Below are 21,559 nucleotides of genomic sequence, written 5' to 3' on the forward strand. Positions count from 1 at the left end.
TGTTGAGATGGTGACATTAGAGTGTCTAGGGAAAGGGTTCGATATGACCAGTAATTTTCGGTTGAGGTTTGCAAAGGGGATTCGTGGAGAGAGGTTAGTGGTGCTTGATGAACATAACAAGAGGGATATCTTGATTCTTGGAACTAGAGAAGTTACCATTACGTCGTTCTCTTTTTGTTGCATATGTCTGAGTTACTTAATCAGAAATCGACACTACAAGGGAAAGTTCATTTTTGGATATTTTAATAAGATTTTTTTTAATTATATATTCCACGCATAAAGACATAAGAATGCCACGTTTCAAAAAAAGACTACGACAAAGTTCCAGCTCATCAAATATTTAACTCCGTTATTTTAACGAAGTTTAATTGACTTAAATTTTCATTTTTTAAGATTAAATTGAAAAGTACAATAAAATGAAAATCTAATTGAGAAAAACTGACTAAATGAGTTTAACCTTCTTTTGACAACTTGTCAATGATGCATTTGCGGATTATGCATGAACTAGCATCTCTTATTAACAGAAAAGGTGATATGAGGCTTGGTGAACGTAAAACATTGGAGAGCTCCGATGATTTGTCTAGACAGAGTAGGATCCAAAAAGGTTATTGAAGCATGAGCAGTAAGCTTTGAAGAAGAAATCATTGGTGATGGTTGCGATTTAGCATCTTGGCTTTGGCTAGAGTTTGTTGGTGGCATTGTTTCGCGTGACCAAAATATCATCAACATACATTAAAATTAGTAATATAGAACCCTAGTTTCTAAAACGTACAACACAGGGATTCAAGGATGTCACTTGAAATTAGAGCAATAATTAATTACTTTATTACCAATTTATGAAAAAAAATCTTATATTTCAATTTATTTTTGTTTTCCTTTTTTGTTACATTGTTGGCAAACAATATATAAAAAAATAATAATACTTTAATAATATTTTTTTTTAATAATATTTTAACATTATTTATATATTTATTATTATTCCAAAATTATTCCACGATAAATAATAATAATCATGAATAATCCCAATCCCATATGTTAAAATGTTGTCGTTCTGAAGCATGGTTATCCTATGCAAAATTAGCATATGTGAAACGGGTTTTCTTCACTTCTACAGCTTCAGTGGTATATAATGAAAGACCTAAAAGTCCTCAAGTAGTAGCTGATGAGACATGGTTTTCAAATCCAGAGGGCTGTAAGGAAGTGAGAGAGTAGGTTGGAGTGATGAACGAGACGAGAGGTAAGGTAGTGTGCGTGACCGGAGCTTCTGGTTTCATTGCTTCATGGATCGTCAAATTCCTTCTTCAACGTGGTTACACAGTCAGAGCCACAGTTCGCGACAAAGGTCTGTTTCATTCACATTCCTAATCCCTAACCCTAATCCCTAATCCCTAATCCGTGTCTCTTAATCGGTTATTGGCATCAATATGAATGGATTTGAATGGTATGGTTATGTAGGTAATCCGAAAAAGGTGTCGCACTTGGCTAACCTTGAGGGAGCAAAAGAGAGGCTGCATCTGTTTAAAGCGGATTTGTTAGAAGAAGGTTCGTTCGATTCCGTTGTCGAAGGTTGCCACGCTGTTTTTCATACTGCTTCACCTGTACGTTTCGTGGTCAACAATCCACAGGTACTAGTACTATTCCAAAAACAATTCAATGCTTGTTAGGTTTCTGAAACATTCGTAAAAAATTTAATTAAATCATTTTTTTTAGTATGGTAGATTGGAGGATAGATTTATTGCATGTGATAATTGACTGACAGATATCCTTCGGCATTTCCTCTTGGAAGGAAATATTATGCTGAAGAGTTGTTCTTCTTGTTTCCTTTATTTTGACCTTTGTTTTCCTGTGTCAGGCTGAATTGATTGATCCTGCAGTGAAGGGAACTCTTAATGTTCTCAAATCATGTGCAAAATCGCCATCTGTGAAGCGTGTTGTCTTAACTTCTTCTATTTCTGCAGTTGCATTTACTGGAAAACCAAAAACTCCTGAAGTAGTTGTTGATGAGACATGGTTTTCAGATCCAGATTTCTGTAGGGAATCAGAGGTTTGTGTTATTTTGCTAAAATTTAGTCGAAATGAAATCCTGAAGCTCGTAAAGGTGGAATATATGATTTTGATGTAGTTTGTTGGGAACTGAGTGACATTTGTTTTTCTGTAAACAAAATTTATGTCTTACCTCTACATGTGAATAACACGAGTTATTGATTTGTATTAAGGAAGTTTATATGCTGACAATTGTACAGTTTTAGTTACATAATCAGGAGATTTAATGACATTCCATAATTAGGAAGTTTAATATGCTCACAATGTATTTTATACTTATTGTACAGGATCCTGAATTGTAGAGATAGATTATATCAATCATAACTTAGGATTTTCTGTTATTAATTCTTTGTATTCTATTTAAGAGCAATTGTTCCTCTGTGAATAATGAGAAACCGTTTTTCCGACACAACCACTGCTGCAGTAACTGACTCCACTTTGGCATCACCAGTAGTACTAGTGCATGTGCTACAGTAGTGGAAGAGATGAGCCATTAAACTGTTTCAAGTTTTAACATTATTCAACAAGTGTTTAGTACTGTCAATCTTGTACTCAGTAGATAATAGCTGTTAACTTGCAAGTCAATCTCGAATATATTTGTTCCAATATTCTGTAAATTGTCTTCTAGAGTGTGTTACCATGCTTTCATATTTTCGTGCATTTTCTATTTTTTGTCTTCAGTTCTGGTACACGCTTTCAAAGACCTTGGCCGAGGAAGCTGCCTGGAAATTTGTAAATGAAAACAACATTGACATGATTGTTATTAACCCAACAATGGTAGCAGGACCTCTCTTACAAGCAGAGATTAATGAAAGCGTTGAGCCAATTTTAAACCTAATAAACGGTAATTTGTATTTACTCTTGAAGCTATGCTGTATGAAAATTCTATTATCTCCTTTTCCTGCATTTAGAATTCTGACGTACACGTGTTCGAACTAAAATAGGAAAAAGGAAACAGAAAATATGCAAAGGCAAATATTATAACGAATTAATAATATAATAACTACAATTCTTAGTTAAACTTTATGTTTGAGGAATGAAAATGTTGCATTTAAATCATAACGAGTTAATGACATATTTTCATGCCTCCCTACTTATTAGCTCTGAATATGTTCTACCTTGACTAATTTCTACTGTTTAATGTCTATAAATGTTCACGAGACACACTAAATATTATCAAATGTGTTTTATGCTTTTATTCGGTGTTTTATGTTATTAGATAAGATTAAGGTACCTAATGATCATTGAATCTTCTAATGCATTACTACTGCTGTAGCTTGGAGGATCGCTAGGTTTTGTACCCTTGGGGTTTGTGTGCGTTTGATGCTGTTTTATAAGAGGGTCAAATATGGATTGATTCCTTTCAAGATTTCCTTTATCTCGCCGAAAATAAACAAACAAACTTGGAGGCAGGGTATTTTGTTTGTGGGGACGAAGGGTTAGAATTATTGGGGACTTGCTCATCGTGATATTATGGGTGCCGGCGTTCAATTTGGTCAAGGTTAGAAATTAGGATACATTAAGCTTAAAATAACCCATGTTCATCTACTATAAGATAAATAGATCCACTTCGGAACTCATGTTTTGTCACCCTCAAGAAAGATAGATAAGCATCCTATTTCATTGATAAAGCTTGAGTCAGGATTAGTTTAGTAAAACATGCAATATGCTTAAGCCAAATACACTACATTGCAATAAAATAAGTGCGACTTCAGAACAAGTTGCATTCCTTTGAAGGGAGTATTGTGCCCTAAAGTTAATCATTGCAATAGATTAATATTTTGATTCTTAGAAGATTGTTTTAATATCAGTTTTTGTTTCCGTTAAGAATATATATTGCCTAAGTTTTTATGAATTTAATTTTCAGAGAACTGAATTTTCTTGGGATAAATTTGAGAATGATGTAGTCTATTGATATAAGTAATGTTTTGAACTAATAAAATAAACCCTGACAAAATAAACTTTGGACCGATATATTTACTTTTATTATCATTGAGTTGTTGGTTTATCATATGTATGGTGTTTAATATTAATATTTGGTGAGAAAACAGATAAATAAAAAGTTTGCCAGACGCTAACTTTAACTCTGTAGTAAGATTTCGTTATCTTTTCGTATTTATATTTAACAACAGTGTAATTATACTGTTTAGTGCTTCCACAAAAGTTTTAAACTGGGAAACTGTTTTTATTATTTGTCGTATAGGGGAGTAACTATCACATTGTTGAAACAAAATAAGCACAAAAGACTGGACCTTTTAAGTACCATCCAATCTTTTTTCTTTTTTGTTTTCAAGAAAGAAAATGGAAATGAAACTATTAAGATTAATATATGCTAATTAAGATGTGATGTTTACGTCTCTGGAGTAGTTTTCTTGCATTGGAGGCAAGAGTGCTTTCCTTTGAAAGTCTTTCTCCTCAACCCATCCATCTTAGTATGCAATCTTTTTTTCTTTTTATCTAATGTCATTGTTTGGTTCATATCTTACGATAGTATTGAGTTTTACTATTTACTGATACATATCACTACACGGATCTTAATTGACTCTAATTGACTCTATCTTAGAGATACGATACATGAGTGAATCTTTGTATTTTGTATACCGATACAGTTCAACAATTCATTATTTTACCTTTTCACCCATTCTCATGAAAAAAAAGAGAGTTAAAAATCCGAACGAATTTGAAACACTTACGAATTTATCATATTTGATTGTTCCAACTTTGTCATTTACTCATGAGTAATTAACCGTTCATTTTAATAAAACCAGTGACCAGTTATTTTAAAATCCAATAACCAAAATATTCACTGGGAGAATTGAATTAATATATTTTCCAAACAAGTACTAACTCTTTAGCTTATTTAATGCAGGTAAACCATTTCTAAATAGATCTTTTGGGTGGGTCAACGTGAAAGATGTTGCCAACGCTCATATTCTGGCTTATGAGATCGCTTCGGCCAGTGGAAGATACTGTTTGTCCGAGAGAGTCATACACTACTCTGAGCTTGCTAGGACTTTACGTGATTTGTATCCTACATTTCAAATTCCAGATAAGTAAGTTTAATTTTATAAAGCATGAATTGGAACCCCCATTTTTTAAACTCCTTTTCTAGCAATATCTTGGCTTGTTTGAAAACTCAATTCAACTGGAAAACGAAATTATTTTGTACTGAAATTGATATACTACTTTTTGATACTTTTTGACAAGTAGTAAGAGAAAAAATTTAGATGATAAAGTAAATCAAACTTTTATTGCTATTTAACATCAATTTATGCATATTAATTTTTGAATTTCGTTATCTAAACTTTCTAAGCTTAGTTACATAATACACCTTAAATGGCACCCTTCAACTGAGAAATATGTGCTCCATCAAATATATTAACTATACCAGTCGTGCTCTCGGGTATCGTGGAAAACAAAGAAAATGATTACGGTAAACAATTACTTTAGTCCCAAAAGAATAATGCACTGTTAGTTAAAATTTTGAAGTATGAAAATTAAAAAAGAAGTCTATGAAAAGTATAATAATGCACTTACTATAAATTTCAGTATCCAAACTTTGTGAATTACTTTCATTTTAGTCCCTGATATTAACCATTTGTTTTCATTTTAGCACTTAAACTTAATCACTTGTTCTCATTTTAATGTTTTTGAAAAATTATCATTGAGATAGCAATAAGTGGTTAAGTTCAAGGATCAAAAAGAAAATAAGTAAAATCAGGATTAAATGATAGTAAGTGGTAAAGTTCAAGAACAAAAGTGATAGTAAATGGTGGAGTTCTTGAACCAAAATGGCAGAAAGTGTATCGTGTAGGGGGTTTTCTAATGACAGGACTAAAGTGACAAAAATTACACTCAGATTTTCTTTCTTAAAATTTTATTACTCTTTGAGACCCAGGTCTGCGTAAATTGCATTATTGAAGACTAATGTTGTTTACCCGATCTACGTTAATTTTAAGTTGGTGTAGATGTTTGTGTTTGTGTGCACACGTCAGGATTACTATGGCTGCTTTAGTGTACCTAATGACCTATTCCTGAGATTTAATGGTGATGCCATAATTGCATACATTCCACATATCGGATGTCCAAATAATTTGGACTCCATGTGTAAAATGATTGTCTCAAGTGAGCTTGTCTTTAAAACAACTTCTATATAACTTTGACTCCTATAAATGTCGAATTCCATAGATAATCTACCGTCACTCACTTCTTTCTATCTTTCTATATTTTTGTGTGGAAAAATATCTTTTTAACAACTTTTTTTGACAATTTTTTTACAACAATTTATGTGATAGTTTCTAATTGGTCCGACTAATAAAATAGTGATATATAGTTTATTATCAAAAAATTGTTAAAAAAAGTTGTTAAAATATCATCATGCGTTTGTGTGTGCACATGGAACATTTAAACATTTAGCTTTTGCTTTTAATTACAACATTTGCACTTTCTCAAATCTCAATAATGTTTTCAGGTGTGAGGTAGATGAGCCGTATATGCCAACATACCAGATTTCCACAGACAAGGCAAAGAAGGACTTTGGAATAGAGTTTACTCCTTTGGAAGTGAGTGTCAGGGAGACTGTGGAAAGCTTCAGAGAAAAGAAGATTATCAACTTTTAATCCGTGATCTATCCTAACTATGAAATATGGTCTGTATTTAATCAATCAGGTTAATATTGTTTGCCACGGGATTGAATATAAAAGGATAAATAAATTGCACACATTATTCCTGAACTTGGGTGGACTTATGCTTTATGTCCTTTGTTCTGAATTTCACCTGTATTAATGATATAATAACATTTGTAACGTAGATCTACTTTGATTTATCATTAAAGATTAATGCACGATTGAAAAAAAAAAATATCATTGTAGCATTACTAGAGTGATTCAAACCAAGAAGTCAAAAATAATGGTAAAGCTATAACATACATGGTCCACTTACCTTGGAGAAATCTCGAAAACTACTCTATGAAAATCTTCTGCGCATTCCATTCCACTCGTCCAAGAACGCATGCGTCACCATCACCATCACTGGCATGCATCCTGAAGCCTCCATAAAGTACCCTTTAATTAAAAATAACTTTCCGCATTCTCATAGAAAGGTAATTTTTTCACTTCCTTAATGAGGAAATAAAGACTATAGAAATGGTAACTTTTTATAAATTCCTAACAAATATGGAAACAAATATTCTCACTACCATATTTCAAAGAACGCAAAAAGATTTTATGGAACAAATGTCTTCTCTATTTTTTTTCTTATCATACACAAATGATACAATAATGAAAAAGCTTATACTAATGTTGCTGAACCTTCATCATTCTACATCACAATTTCTCCACAAGAATCTATTGGTTTGTAACGCTGCAAATCACTGTCATGTGCAGCTGTGTTTGGGAAATACACATGTTTAAAGCATATATAAGAGTCGGAGAAAAGATGCTTTGCTGTATACACTTTGCATCTAAGATATAAGAGGTCGTAAATGACTTCAAATTCATGAGCCATTCTGTAACCAACAATCTTACATGTTAAGAGCTAAAGCGCTTAGGAATTTATTTATTTCTTTGAGAGAATGTAGTGAAAAGGGGATCAAAACTAGTTGGTTTGAATGTGTAAAAAACGAATGAAACTCCAAATTGTCAATGTACTTCCATTGTACACAGAATTTTAAACCATCATTAGTCACTAAAGCATGAATACAATCATCATTTTCCAACCCTCCCCCGACACGAACTGCAACAATTTTCCCATAAACTATAAACTTAAAACTAGTTCAAGGGGTCAGCAAATTATACTCCAACCTAAACAACACACGAGGTCCTACAATGTAACATTAACCATGATCCAGGTTTCAGTCGGTAATGTCAAAACAAAGTTTAGCCTCATCCCAAGGTCCATTGATCTCAAACTTGTACTCCTGAATCCTTATAAGCCAATAAGGACAGACCACGTTCACAAAAACCAACAGACTAAGCAGCACCACAAAAAGGAGGCGATGCAGCATGTACACAAAACTTAAGGTCATGACCATCAAACTGAGAGAAAAGCATAGGTGCATGCGGAAGGAATATTTTTTAATACAGTAAGTAACAAGTGGAGCAAAAAGGAAAACCTGAAGGGAGAATAACATGATAGCGAACACATGTAGTCTTGATGGAAGTCGAGAAGCCATGAAAACAGAGGCTACTACAGAAGCATTTACAGAGATACAACTGGTCAATGCAGGATTCTTAAGAACCCCCGGGGCTTTGACCGTGGATTCTGAATAGTCATGCAGAAAAAGGTGAAGTACTAGAAGTGATGCAGCTACTGCCCAAATGGAATCCGAACTAATGGACCTTGTAAGAGTTTGATAGATGGGAGCCAAAACATATAACACGGTTATGAAAAAGGAGATATTAAGGACATAATGGAGAAGGAGACTAAGGGAAAGCATTTCTTGAGTGAAAAGGAGAATTAAAAAGCCTGAAACAAGCAGACTTACATCAATCAACAGGAGAGAATTTTCATCAATAGTTGATGTAAGTGTACAAGTCCAGACCAAGACAACAAGAGCAACAATGCATAAATATTCAGAAATGGATACTGAGTCCAGCATCACCTTTAGCATGTCCCTTTTTACAACACTGGCATTCATCACCATTCCTTCAAGGAAAGATTCATCTGTATGATTGTCATCGTAACCAGGTTGCATACCACCATATGCTACTTTTCTCCATCTGGGACGAGGCGATGAAGAATTATTAGCCAAGCCAGGATCCATTGCAATAAGTTCTTTAATTTCAGACGGGCCTGCGGGGCCAAAACTATTATATGGAAAGACCTAAACGTCCTTTACTACATAAATCTTGCTCCATAGACGTGTGCCATCTGTCTCATGCAATCACAGGGTAGAGAATGTCATCTTTCAGTTCCACTCTCTTGTCTTTCAAGCTTGTTTATGAAAGTCATCTTCATAATCTGAAGAATAAAATATGATGAAATTACATGTAATGAAGAAATAGGCAACTCACGACACATATGAATGTCATCAAGATATTCTCAATTATAGATGATGAAATTGCATACATATGAGGGGGAAACGGTAACTCCACATAATAGACAATATCCGAGATTAATTAATGTTATTATCACTTGTCCAGACAAAGAGATTGGAACTTTTAACAGTATTATATAAAGATACATCAAGTTATTCGGTAACAGTTAAAGATAGTCTCACACTAAAGTTATCACCAACCACATCATTGAGCAAGAAGAAACTCCACAAGCCAGGAATGTTCAGTTTAGTAGGTGAGGAAACTTAGAGCAGTATAGACTGTAAATGTCTTGGATACTAATGGAACCTCATCAGGAATATCTTAAAGCAGTATAGACTGTAAATGTCTTGGATACTAATGGAACCTCATCAGGAATATCTTGTTCTGCATTCAGCATTTCTAAGGAAAAAATCTTGAACAAACCAAATAACAAACAAGGATTGTGCATTATTTGGTTTTGAAAACCAAGCAGAATTGTAATGAACTGGAAATGCGGCTTCGTAATTTTGAACTGAAGTGTTTAAATTATGTAAGAATCAAAATGAGCTTCAAACGGAAGTTTAACTGGTTCAACCTCAGTTCTCAAAGAAAATTCCATAAAACTTAACAAAATCAACCAAAAAACTCGCATAACAGAGAGAGAGAAAAAACAAGTACAAGATTGTAGATCTGAATCCTAATTTAACATACAACAGAAAAGAAAACGCTGAGAAATAAGGAGGATTCGTTAGGTTAGAATCCTCACAATTCATAATGGTTATTTCAAAGGAATGAAAAGCAGGAAACAGAGAAATGGAAAATACCACGACGGTGAGAAATGTAGATTGAAACTCTTCAAACGACGCCGTTATGAGTTGAAGCAAATAGAATTTGGAAGAAGATGAAGAGGGAAAAGAAGGGTTTTAATGTTCCCTTGGGAGGGTTGTGTTGTTTCAATAACAATAACTCACAATAATATTAATTAAATAAATATATAACAATAACGATGACATTAACAATAACACTGACATTAAGGAATCAATCACGCCTTAGTTTATAATTAAATATAAAATATTTTTTTAATTTTCTTTTAAAAGAGATAAATAATAATAAATATATAAGAAGAAAATATTATACATTTTTAAGTATTTTATTTCCACTTTATCAAATTTATTGATATTTGGTATGTTTGTGATTTCGTGATTTTATTATTAAGTAGTGTAACATCTCAAAAATATAATAAATATATATTATGGTAGTCCACAATTCTGATATAGGAGAACACTTAGGAGTCGAACTTGCAGCTAAAGTCTTAATAATTACAGTCATCCCAAAAATGGGTATAATTTAAAACTTTAAACACCCATAAGAGTATTTTAAGATAACACCAACCTAAATTTACAAATAAAAAAATATATATACTATACTGCATCATCAGCATCCTCCAACTCTTGCTCCAAGGGAACCTCTTCGACTTCTGCTCACATCCAAGTGGATGATCATTGTAACAGAAACACGACACAAACAACAACAGACAAACACAAGAAGAAGGGTGAGCTATATATACAAAAATCATGTTATACAGTCACATACAATAAGCAATTAGAGGGAGATATACTAGACTACACAAACATAACTTGTTGCACTTGACACTTGACTCGTCCGGACTTAGAATGATTATCGAGCTATGACGGGTTATGCACTCGTGGTGGCTTATGAAACTTGGGTTCCCCACCCTACCACACTCACGAGGTTAGCCTGTTCCGGGCCTTGAGGCATACTGGAAGCCCCCAAGACTAAGACCTCCCGCTACTCCTCACCACATGGTTCAATCCTCTCTACTTGAGAATGAAAGACCATTGGAGCGTCAGGATAACCCCCAAGACTGAGCTTCCCTATAGATCATTCTAAACACTAGGGCACCACCATGAATCTTCTCCTTGAAGATCATGGAATTACGTCCAATGACATAGGACACCACCATGTAACCTCCCTTTGAGGTCCATGGAATTACGTTCATAACATAGGGCACCACCATGTGACCTCCCTTTGAGATCCATGGAATTACGTCCATCAACCATATTGTTACACTTACGCCAATCACAACTTTGTTTCATACATACTTCCAAACTATAATTCACATACAATACAACATACTTTCAATCATGTAGCAAAATCAAGCCACCCAAATCAGTTATATAGACATACATACATCTTGGCAGTCAAACAACATCAAACAACTCAAACAGATGAGGAAAAATGTCAAACTCACTGCACCAGGTCGCACAGCACACCACCCTTGGTGCGCTGAGCGAATTTTCCTAACGGGGGGAGTGTTTTTCAGCTAAAATTTGCATAGCGCACCACCCTTAATGCGCTAGGCGAATTTTCCTGACAAGAGGACAACTAAAATTTGCATAGCGCACCAAGTTTGTGCGCTATGCTAAACTAAAATTCTAATACACATTATCAGTCCCTAAACCCTCGCATTGCGTCCCTAATTCGCTATTCGAATTAATTTGGCTAATTTTCCAGGCTAGCAACAGTCGCAAAGCAACTACATTCGCTACGCGACTTATCAAACAGAGAGCAACCCTCTGTTATCATTCGCATCGCGCACAAAGTCGTTATGCGAATGCCCTAGCAGAGAGCACCTCGCCAGAGTGACTCGCTGAGCGAAAGGCTTCGCTCTGCAAAATCTGCAGAATGAAATTCTACATATTTGCACAACTCTACCACTCCAAACTCATTCTAACCAAATCAAATTCCTACGGTTCTTTGAGCTGGAAATCTAAAGAGAAGGCAGAGAAAGTTTAGGACATGAGAGTTTTAGAGAGAAGGAGAAATGAAGTTCAGGGAAAGAAAATGGATTCTGAAGAGCCCCTCCTAAGGCAAGTTGGCCTTAGTTTGATGGATCTGACTACCCCACATAAGGCCCAAAGGCCCTTTTATAAATTCACAAGTCCTTACAAGTACTATTTTTTTCGCCGTGCAATCTCCAAAATAAATATTATGGAATTTATTAGTTATATTATAATTAAATTCTTAAATTATATTATACACTTATTATAATAAAGGTATTTTTTTTATTTCACAATAAAATTATTCTCAATTATTATAAACGTTTAAAAATAGTAAATTCAATTTAAAATAAAAATAAATTAATTTAAATATACGAGACATTAAAAAAACTAAAATATTCCCATAAGGGTTAAATATGTTTTTAGTCCCTAAATTATTGGCCGTTTCTGGTTTTCGTCCCTCTTCCAAACTAAGGTACAATTTGGTCCTCATTTTTTAAAAAAACGTTCGTTTTAGTCCTCAAAATTTTGTTTTTAGTCATCGTTTTAGTCCTCAAAACGTTCGTTTTTTCGACTAAAACAAATGTTTTTTAAAGTTCGAGGACCAAATTGTACCTTAGTTTGGAAGAGGGACGAAAACCAGAAACGGCCAATAGTTTAGGGACTAAAATAGGGACTAAAAACATATTTAACCCTTCCCATAAATAGTTCTTAAGAAAATTACAAACTAAGATATGTATATAGACTTCTGCGATGCATGGGATAAATACTGATTTTCATAAATTAAAAATAAAAATATAAAATTATATTATAATTAAAATTCATAATAGAAGTAAGTTAAAGTCATATATTATGTTCTAGATTTATGATACAAAATATATAATATTTCTTTTGTCACTTCTTTTTTTTTCACTTATAGATTGAATTGCTTCCGGTGGCTGTGCAAAGTGGGGGTGGATTGTTCGCCACAACTACAACTTCCATCAATTCCCTTTTAATAATCACCAAGTTATAACACTCAAAGAACTTCAATCTTAACTAACAATGAATTCATCATTAGACAGAAAAAAAAGGATGACTTTTTCAGGCAGCCATATCCAATAGAAATTTCGCACAAATAGCAGTGTCCCCTCAAAAAACACATTTTATTGTGATATTTCAGAATTCGAATTTCCTAAGCAACCCAATTTGGAATATGTTTTCTTGTAAAAAATCTGTGGTCTCTAAAGAAAGTGACTTGATCTTTTCTTGTAAAGTCGAGCATTGTCATTCTGCTGCTGCTGCTAAACATTTGAAATATGATCTAACAGACAGTGACCACGTACTGGTTAGAAACCAATCAAGCTTTGATGGACTCAACACGTGGCCTCCATAATCCCAGCCTGTACTTGTGTGTGTATTTCAATATTAACTTCCTCTGCAAAGCAAAAACTAGTCGTTAGGAAGAGTTTGCAAGTTAATCGAACAATTTGTATGTCTTGTGGACAAATCAAATGATTGTATCTTAAAATCCATTTAAGTACAAAAAACCCAATCCTAACATAAGGTGGAGGTCATTTCAGTCCCAATGAACAAGTTATGGGATTAAAAATCTGACCTGAATTGTTTCACAAGAACTGACTACCATGACAAGGAGTCGTTTTACTTCCTATATTAGAGTCAATAACAGCCCCTATGATTTGTCCAAATTTATCTTGGATACTCGAATGTAAGACAGAATAGAGGTTATAGTGGCATCTGAGATAACCCATGTTAAGAAGATCCAATCATATAACCATGTATCTAACACAGGTAGTGTGCCAGGATGAAGATGACAACAGTACATCAAACATCTTAGTAAACACAGAAAGATGCAGAAAATCTAATCACTTAACAATGTGTACATGTAACCCTTTTCTACTAGCATGTCAGAGCCAGTCCAATGGCTTGATGACAGAGCAGAAGGGAAATTAATAGAAAAGGTAGCAGGCATTGAGAGGAGAATAAATTTTGTCAAAGACAGGAAAATCTGCAGGTTCAAAAGTCATACATATTTTTCTAATCTGTAATTTGTGTCAAATACCAGTTCCTTTAAAAGCATAAACTGTTGAATGACGGCTCACAAATGGCTTTATTAATGTCTAACAAATTATCACGTAGAACAAGGTGCACTATGAGCCGTATAGAGATTCTAAAAAGCCCTTTGATAATCCTACAATCAAGACCCTCAATTTGATAAATTTCACTAAACCATGGACATTCATCCTCATTTTAAAGGACCATTTAATACAAGGGAGAGAACTGAATGGAAAATGGCATCTCATGATTGGAGGGGGAGGAATGCTCAACTCCTCATTTCCCCTTCCCTCAATTCCCCTTCAACCAAACAAAATGTAAAGTTACAATGCCAGTCATAAAATTCAACGATTTAAACACAAATTTGCTTACAGAGTTAAAGAAAAAACCAGGTCACAATTCAACATAGATTGAACTAATAAAGCAAACAAGTCAATCCAGTGCCTTCATCAGGAGTTACTAAACACAAATCAAACTGAGGTATTTAATTCCGTTACTAGTTAGTTGTCTTGCTTGACTGATTGTAACTGAAGTACGCGTGTAAGCTGCGGATGTGATCAATTAGTTCTTCAGTTAAATGCATTTATCTTTCTGTATGTAGCTCAGCCTGTATTACTTTTAATTTTGATCTCAACTGTCAGCATTCGCCAATCTCCCTTCATTGTTATTTATTACCATTTTCACATAACGCGTAATCTTATTCTTCCTCTACAGGTCACCATCCAGATTTTACTTTTGGAGAATTGCCAATTTCTTTGCGACAAATAGGGAAACGATAATAGCCCAAATTTTATACAGAGTAGGCTGAAAAAAAAATTCACTCTATATACGAATTTTGCAAGAGCAATGAATCTATTTCGCACATTAAGCTAAAGAAGCAGAAAGCAATCGTGAAGCAGAAGAAAAAATGGAGCCAAAATATTAGGAATAAGGAATATATACATGTTTGCAAGGAATGCCGAGCTTCTTGAGCTTGAGGGTGCGAGTGACAAGAAGCTTCTGGAAATCTCCGATATCGGATTCGAGCTTGGGGAACGTGAGACTCAACCCCTTTCCCAATTCCGTTTAGAAACTCTGGTATTCCAACCTTCACTGCATTTGGCGCAAACAAAAATACATTAGGGCGTGTTTGTTTGGTTAGAGATCAATGCAGCAAAACAGAAGGATAGAGAAAGAGATTACCAGCATAGTGGGGTGATTTGGAGAAGAGTCTAGAAGAAGAAGAAGGCGTAGAGTGTGGGAGTGTTGAGATCAAATTAGCACCTCCTTTGGTGATGATTCTCTGCAACTGCAACCATGCCATTCCCATTTTTCTCTTCAACGTTTTGTCAAACACCTTCAAAGCTTCCCCAGACACTTTACCTTCATACGGCGTTGTTAGGTTGGTTGTTTAATTGTTTTTTTAGTTTCAATTTCATCACTATTTTTTAAAAGTGATTCAACTTCATATTTTCCATTAATATCGGATAAATGGTGTTAAATTAATATTACGTATCAATTTGTGAGTTTTTTTAATTTTTATTAATTTTTATATTATTTTTACTTGTCATTTTAAAGTTGTATAACATTATATAATCAATATGACGTAACAATAATAATACAACGTTTTATCTTTAGTTTTTTTAGTCTTTATATTTGTTTTATTTATTTAATTTAATCATAATTTTTTAAACAACACTGTTCCCTTCATATTTAAACAAAACGTTTTTGCATAAATCTTGATATTTTTAATAAAAATAACATTTTTATTAAATATTTATGAAAATATTTTTAAACTACATTTAAAATCTATATCTTTAACTTTAAATATTTGTATATATTGAGATATTAAATATTTTAAAGTCAATAAAATTAAAGGTATAGATTGAAAAAAAAGTAAATTTTGAGGGACAATTTATTTCATTTTTACAAAAATTAGAATTAAATTAAATAAAAATAACATAAAAATTAAATTGAGACTGTCACATTAAACTCACAAAAAAAGTTAAAAAAAATAAAAAAATTACAAATCAACCTATGACACTCATTTTAATACTGTTTGTAGAAGAATAAAAAATAAATCAATTTTTAAAAAAATCAAACACAGACAAAAACAAATTAAAAGATCAACTTGACACTTTTCAACAAAAACAATAATAAAATAAATAATTGGACCTAAATTTAATCTAAATAAAATAAATAAATTTAATTATATAAGAGATTAAAAAGATTAAAAATATCCCCTAAAAATGGTTCTTAAGAATTCACAAATTAATATATATTCAATGCACGAGAAATATTTATTTTAACAAATTAAAAAAAAACATATATATATATATATATATATATATATATATATATATAAATATATTATACTTAAAATTCATAATAATAGTACTATTATGTTCTAGGGTTATGATACAAAATTTATAATATTTTTTTTTCACCTTTTTTATGCATTTTAAATTTTGTTTTCACTTGAGATTGAATTGCTTGAGGTGGGTGTGCAAATGGGGGTGCATTGTTTACCACAAACACAAGAACCTTTATCCCATTCCATTCTATTAAATCACCATTCATAACTCTAAAAGAACTTCAATCTTAAATATGAACTCATCATCATTAGACAGCAAAAAAAAATATGACTTTTTGCATGTGGTTATATTTAGAGTTCAAACCCTATACTTTCCTATGTTGAATTTTCAAAATATCAAATCTGTTTCTATTATTAAATTTTGAAGACTTAATAAAGGGACAATACAAAAAATTTAACACTAAAAATTCAAAAACATGGAACCAAGAAGACAAGTATTAACCCAGAAAAAAACTAGCGAAAATTTCAAACAATGTAGCAGCCCTTAATTCAATGGATCCATTATCAACTTTCAACAAGAAAAGTTCCCAGCTTATTGCTAACAACACATCCTTATTAAATGGTGCATGACGTTGGAACAAAGAAAAACCCATCTCCTTATTAAATGCTAACATGTTCCTCACTGAACAATACAATTGCTTTGTTGAATTTCATGTCCTCGTGACAAACTTTAACTTAAATACAACTCCTTATACATTATGAATGTTGTAATATGTTGTGTTTGGTATACAACATCAAGATTGAATCCAACTAAAAATTGATATCATTCTCTATCTAAAATTTTAAAATAACGAGTTAACGAGTCTTTACTATACTGTTTTATTTTCTCATTTCTATATCATGTAAGACTTAAACTGTAGATTTGAATTTTTTGACGGTAATCTAGTTAAAACATGAGTTTATCTTAATAATCAGTTTCTCATTGCAGAACAACTTAAAAATTACTTGAGGAACTTTGTACGAATTTTGTTGTTTTGACAAACAAAATCTCCAGTTACACCACTGATCAGGGATTTTCAGAATGCTTACCTTATTTCTCATAGCATATAGTACATATTACATGAAAGATCTCAAACTACAAATCTTAAAACATGAAAAGCCTGAGTGATTCATTGTGCACTGTTATCTTAGGATGTGCAATTTTATGTCAGAACCAAAAGGCCTAATACATTGAAGTGGAGAGTTAGAGAGTGACTAGTGAATTTTCTCAACATCAGTAGAAATATGACAACGCAAAGGGAAAACTGCTTTGCCATTCTGTCTCATCAACAATGAGGAGTTGCCAATGTCTCTGAGTGGTGATCTTTTTGGAGCTAAGAATCCACCATTACCACCATGAGTTTTTCTTTCTCCACTCCTTTGAACATCACTGTGCTTGCTATTTTCTGTAAAGTTGCTATTTTTCTTTGATGAACAAACCACTATTCGCTTCTCCAGCTCATTCTGTGTGTCCACTGGAATGGGCAAGCATTTGGTCCCCTTCACCACATTCTGTTCCTTCTTCAATCTTTCAAGATCATCACGGACCATGGAGAGTTCTGCTTCGAGTTCCTTCGTTTTACTTTCAGATGAAACAGCTTTTTCTTTCCATTCTTGCACCTGCCACAGAAAACAAACACAGATGCCAAGATTCAGAGACCAAATGCATGAAAATGAAAAACATGGCATGTTTCATTCAGTTAGAGAGATATGGATCATCAGATGAAAAACATGGAAACATTGATCATGTAAAGTTCAAAAATTTATAGGTGTCAAATATGACTAAAGAATTGGATATCAGTGAACTTGTATCTATCTTACAGCATTGTGAAGGGATTGAATATCAAAATCAGATTGCTTGGCTCGATCTTCCCAAAAATCTCGAGAAGCCTGCAATTCCTCCATCTCTTCCCTCACCTGACCAAGCATCTCCTGCATTTGTGACCATTGCTCAGTCTCTGCTCTAACTTGCTCTACAATTCTCCGTACAACAGTTTTGCAGTGCCCTGAGCATGGATTCCCTTCACAAGATAGTTTTTCCTGCATGGTTTTGTCAGTTCAAAGTTTGGTAAGAATCCATTTTCTTGATTCAGAAAACTTTGTTTTATATCAAAAAGGTTGACCACTCAAATCAATTTATGTCAAGATTTTCTTATTGATGCTGCAAGTTTTTCCTTGGATGAAACAGGATGAAGTGCAGTGAATAGTATACACTGATTGTTAACAATAGCCTGTTATGAACTAGTGATCAACAAAGAAATCATGAATATACCCGCTGAGGTACTCTCATGGAAGATGAATCTTGAAGTTCAACTCTCTTGGAAGTTGAAGCAGAACTAGCAAGTGAACAAGTAGCACTGGACAGCAGTGAGTTATATTCTTCCTCCATTCTCTGTAATAATATTCCCTTTGACAATCCCTCCATTTTTCTCCTCAGAATCTCCACCTGTAAATTAAACAAAATCCATTCAGAAGAAAACATCACATGACAAAACAAACTGCCTTAATCAACCTTTGCTGAAATTAGATAAGTTCACTGGAGATTGAAATTTCACTCTAGAAACATAAAAAGAAGCACTGTGATTTCCTTCATCTTGATAATCAAACAGATAAGAACCTGTCTGCACCGATATTAATTGCTTTGCACAGTAATATAACAAAAAGTCCACAATTTTTTCCTCCTCAAAACCAAAATTTGAANAACTAGTAAGCTAGCAAAAAAGCATTGGCCTACTTGTACAGAGTAATCTGAAATCAAGCTCCACCTATTTCACTGCCCAAGAATATCCCAGATGTGCATCCATGTATAGGTCCCTATCCAAATTACAAAATATCCCACATCCATGATAAGTCCTATCAATAAGATTTGAATTTTGAAATATTAAATAACCCATAGTACTCAGGGTTTGCAAGTATACGTTAAATTGTATTGAAAACAGTGTTCCACATGATTCGTCAGAGTGGAAATGATGAAGGCATATGAGACTTTCCTCATTTTCCAATTCTGTGCATGCCTCCAACACATGTTTACCAAATTTTAGACAATTCTTAGGTGTTTCAACTTACTTTTGTTACAAAAAGAAAGAAAAAGGACACGAAAACCTTATTGTCATGTTCTACTCTCATCTCTGCTACATGTCTTTAGGCAGCAATTGGTGAAAAAATTGAACAAATTCTCTCATCTCTGTTTCTATCAAGTTTTTTTCAATGATCCCTCTCATCTGTATTATTCTATCTGGAGGCTCTGATCTCTGTTTTATTAAACCTCAAACACTGTTTCTAGATTCTTACATACCAACATTTTGCATCTCTGTCTCTGATAACTTTAGCATTTCTCAATTAAGTTTCACAATATGGGTCCAAGTTTTCGTTTGCAAGAAAATGTTTTAAATATGTTCATTGACCTCGATAGAAATCGTTAACTTCCGTTGATTCGAGTTCTGCAGGTTCTTTTAGTCTATTCTACATTTTTTAGCAGGGTTTCCAAGCCCAGTAGCAGCTTCACCATCCATTACAAATATATGACACATCGTTGTCCACCACCTATCATTGAAAATACTGATAGATAAATTGGCAACATTCAGTTTCCCATACTTAAGATCTAGGCAGAAAATAGAACCAATAACACAATCACAATAAAGCAATCCAGAAATAAATAAAAAAGGTTGTCAGGTCAAATTCTCTCCGTCCTCCCAAAAGCATGAATAATTAACTAAGCCCTCAAACACTAAGCAAGCAACCACCAGGTATTTCAGTAGTATCTTAACTTAAAAACGCTAATCACCAAATGCAAATCTATCATTGAACAGTTTCCTAGCTGAAAAGGTAAATGAGAATCATCAAAACTAAATAACAAAGTGGAAAACTAACCAGGCACCACTTTGGGTGGATCTTCCTTAGCATCTTGAGCGCAAACATATCGCTGGCCTTTATACCAGACCAACTGAGGTGTATTGGGGGCGTAATTTTTGCCATCAGGCAAATTGATGTAGAAACCGATAACATCCCCTTCCTTGTAACCTTCCTCTCCATACTTCTCCCTACTCGCCTTATGAATCTTACTCCCATCAATGTCCCGATAGCCAAAACTGTTCCCATCGTACCCAACCGGAGCCTGCAAGTCACCCTTCTCAGTCGACCACCCAAGGCGCGTGTGCCCAGTCCCCCCCAACTTCACAACCCTAATCTCGAAGTACCACGCGCCTTCCACGACTCCGCGCGTTGCCCTCACCATTCTGTAACCCTTGGTGCTCCCCGCACTCATTCTGTCCTCGCTCAATTCAACCTTCTCTGCTTTGTAAACCTTCGACAGACAAATCCTCATCTCCGCCGTGTCATCGCTCTTGTCGGGGAACCGCGGCACCGGCGTAATCAGCACGTTGTCCTCGCCGTTTGCATGGTTTTGTTGTTGCCGTTGTTATTGTTGTTGCGGTTGTTTTTCTTCTTCCCCTTCCGAGTCGACTTCGTCGCCCACACGTTGTTGTTCTTCTTCTTCGATTTCTTGGCGTTCGGCGCCGAGCCGTTCGCTGCGGGAGTAGTCGCATTGTTGGCGCCCTCCGCCGTCGCTGGCACAGGCGAGTCCTCCTTCGACGCCTCCGCCGTAATAGAGGAGAGCTGCTTCTGTTTCTTCGGCGGCGGCTCCTCCTCAGAAGCGTCGCCTTCTTCGCGACCGGATTTCAGGGACTTTTTGGATCCGTCGGAGGCGGCCTCGTCGTCTGAGAGTTCGTCGGAAGGGTCGGGCTCCGATCGCGCGTCGTTGGGGTGCTCGGTTGGGGTATCAGAGGGCGTGCTGGTGGTGGCAGGAGGAGCTTCCGGCGATTCGGAGTCTGTGGCTAGGGCGGTGGTTGCGGTGGTTCCGGTGGTGGGTGGTGGCACCTCGTCTTCTTCATCTTCTTCGTCTTTGTAAGTGGCTTGTAAGCTATCCATTGCTAGGGTTTGGTTTAACGGTGAGAATAAATGAGAAAGCGGAAAAGGGAGGCCAGGCTCCGACAAGCGATGAGAATAGCGTATGTAGTAAAACAGAAGAAAGTGAAAGTACAGAATAGTGAACTACGACACAGTGGGTTTTGGTTTCCTAAGGCCCAAACAGGCCCAAAATGAGGCCTCTAACTATGTTGCATTTCTTTCTGCACTCCCACTCCCATAATTTCAACCTGTCTCGTGGTATGGTGAAATTACCAGTTTAATAGTATTTTTTTTTTCAAGTTCATGAAGAGAGTTTTATTCCTTATGGTGATTTCTCTCAATAATCATAATTCTTCTCACAAACTCTGTTAGAGTCAACAAATTCATTCAATCGTTGTTCCTCTAAT

The 21,559-nt window shown here is 34.6% G+C and overlaps 3 protein-coding genes and 2 pseudogenes across 6 annotated transcripts; 1 reads left to right on the top strand and 4 right to left on the bottom strand.

The window, feature by feature from the left end:
- The first annotated feature begins 1,076 nt into the window (after window positions 1–1,076).
- Window positions 1,077–6,852, top strand: LOC148201910 (cinnamoyl-CoA reductase CAD2-like). Its single transcript, XM_088109068.1, has 6 exons — window positions 1,077–1,342; window positions 1,456–1,625; window positions 1,853–2,044; window positions 2,725–2,887; window positions 4,913–5,096; window positions 6,515–6,852. Exons 1-6 carry the CDS (start codon window positions 1,222–1,224, stop codon window positions 6,660–6,662), a joined length of 978 nt encoding a protein of 325 aa, XP_087965194.1. The 5' UTR covers window positions 1,077–1,221; the 3' UTR covers window positions 6,663–6,852.
- Window positions 6,853–7,646: 794 nt separating this feature from the next.
- LOC148201911 (phosphatidylinositol N-acetylglucosaminyltransferase subunit C-like) lies at window positions 7,647–10,013 on the bottom strand. Of its 2 annotated transcripts, none has more exons than XM_088109069.1 (2): window positions 9,884–10,013; window positions 7,647–9,003 (listed from the first exon to the last, which is right to left on the bottom strand). In XM_088109069.1, the coding sequence occupies exon 2, from the start codon at window positions 8,804–8,806 to the stop codon at window positions 7,895–7,897; it is 912 nt and encodes a 303-aa protein (XP_087965195.1). In that variant the 5' UTR covers window positions 8,807–9,003; window positions 9,884–10,013; the 3' UTR covers window positions 7,647–7,894. The 2 variants fall into 2 exon arrangements, with proteins under 2 accessions (XP_087965195.1, XP_087965196.1); XM_088109070.1 differs by lacking the exon at window positions 9,884–10,013 and adding an exon at window positions 9,826–9,881.
- A 2,805-nt stretch (window positions 10,014–12,818) lies between these two features.
- Window positions 12,819–15,369, bottom strand: LOC148201912 (uncharacterized; annotated as a pseudogene). The gene is made up of 3 exons (XR_015785078.1): window positions 15,098–15,369; window positions 14,858–15,007; window positions 12,819–13,277 (listed from the first exon to the last, which is right to left on the bottom strand). The product of XR_015785078.1 is annotated as an uncharacterized LOC148201912 (transcript).
- A 1,912-nt stretch (window positions 15,370–17,281) lies between these two features.
- On the bottom strand, window positions 17,282–18,824 carry LOC148201913 (uncharacterized). Its single transcript, XM_088110432.1, has 3 exons — window positions 18,520–18,824; window positions 18,069–18,287; window positions 17,282–17,867 (listed from the first exon to the last, which is right to left on the bottom strand). Exons 1-3 carry the CDS (start codon window positions 18,727–18,729, stop codon window positions 17,463–17,465), a joined length of 834 nt encoding a protein of 277 aa, XP_087966558.1. The 5' UTR covers window positions 18,730–18,824; the 3' UTR covers window positions 17,282–17,462.
- Window positions 18,825–18,977: 153 nt separating this feature from the next.
- LOC148201914 (uncharacterized) lies at window positions 18,978–21,268 on the bottom strand (annotated as a pseudogene). Its single transcript, XR_015784807.1, has 2 exons — window positions 20,118–21,268; window positions 18,978–19,061 (listed from the first exon to the last, which is right to left on the bottom strand). The product of XR_015784807.1 is annotated as an uncharacterized LOC148201914 (transcript).
- Window positions 21,269–21,559: the final 291 nt, after the last annotated feature.

This window comes from Vigna umbellata, chromosome 3 (assembly GCF_029865625.1).
Source record: "Vigna umbellata cultivar VRB3 chromosome 3, Vumbellata_1.0, whole genome shotgun sequence".
Classification (NCBI taxonomy): Eukaryota; Viridiplantae; Streptophyta; class Magnoliopsida; order Fabales; family Fabaceae; genus Vigna; species Vigna umbellata.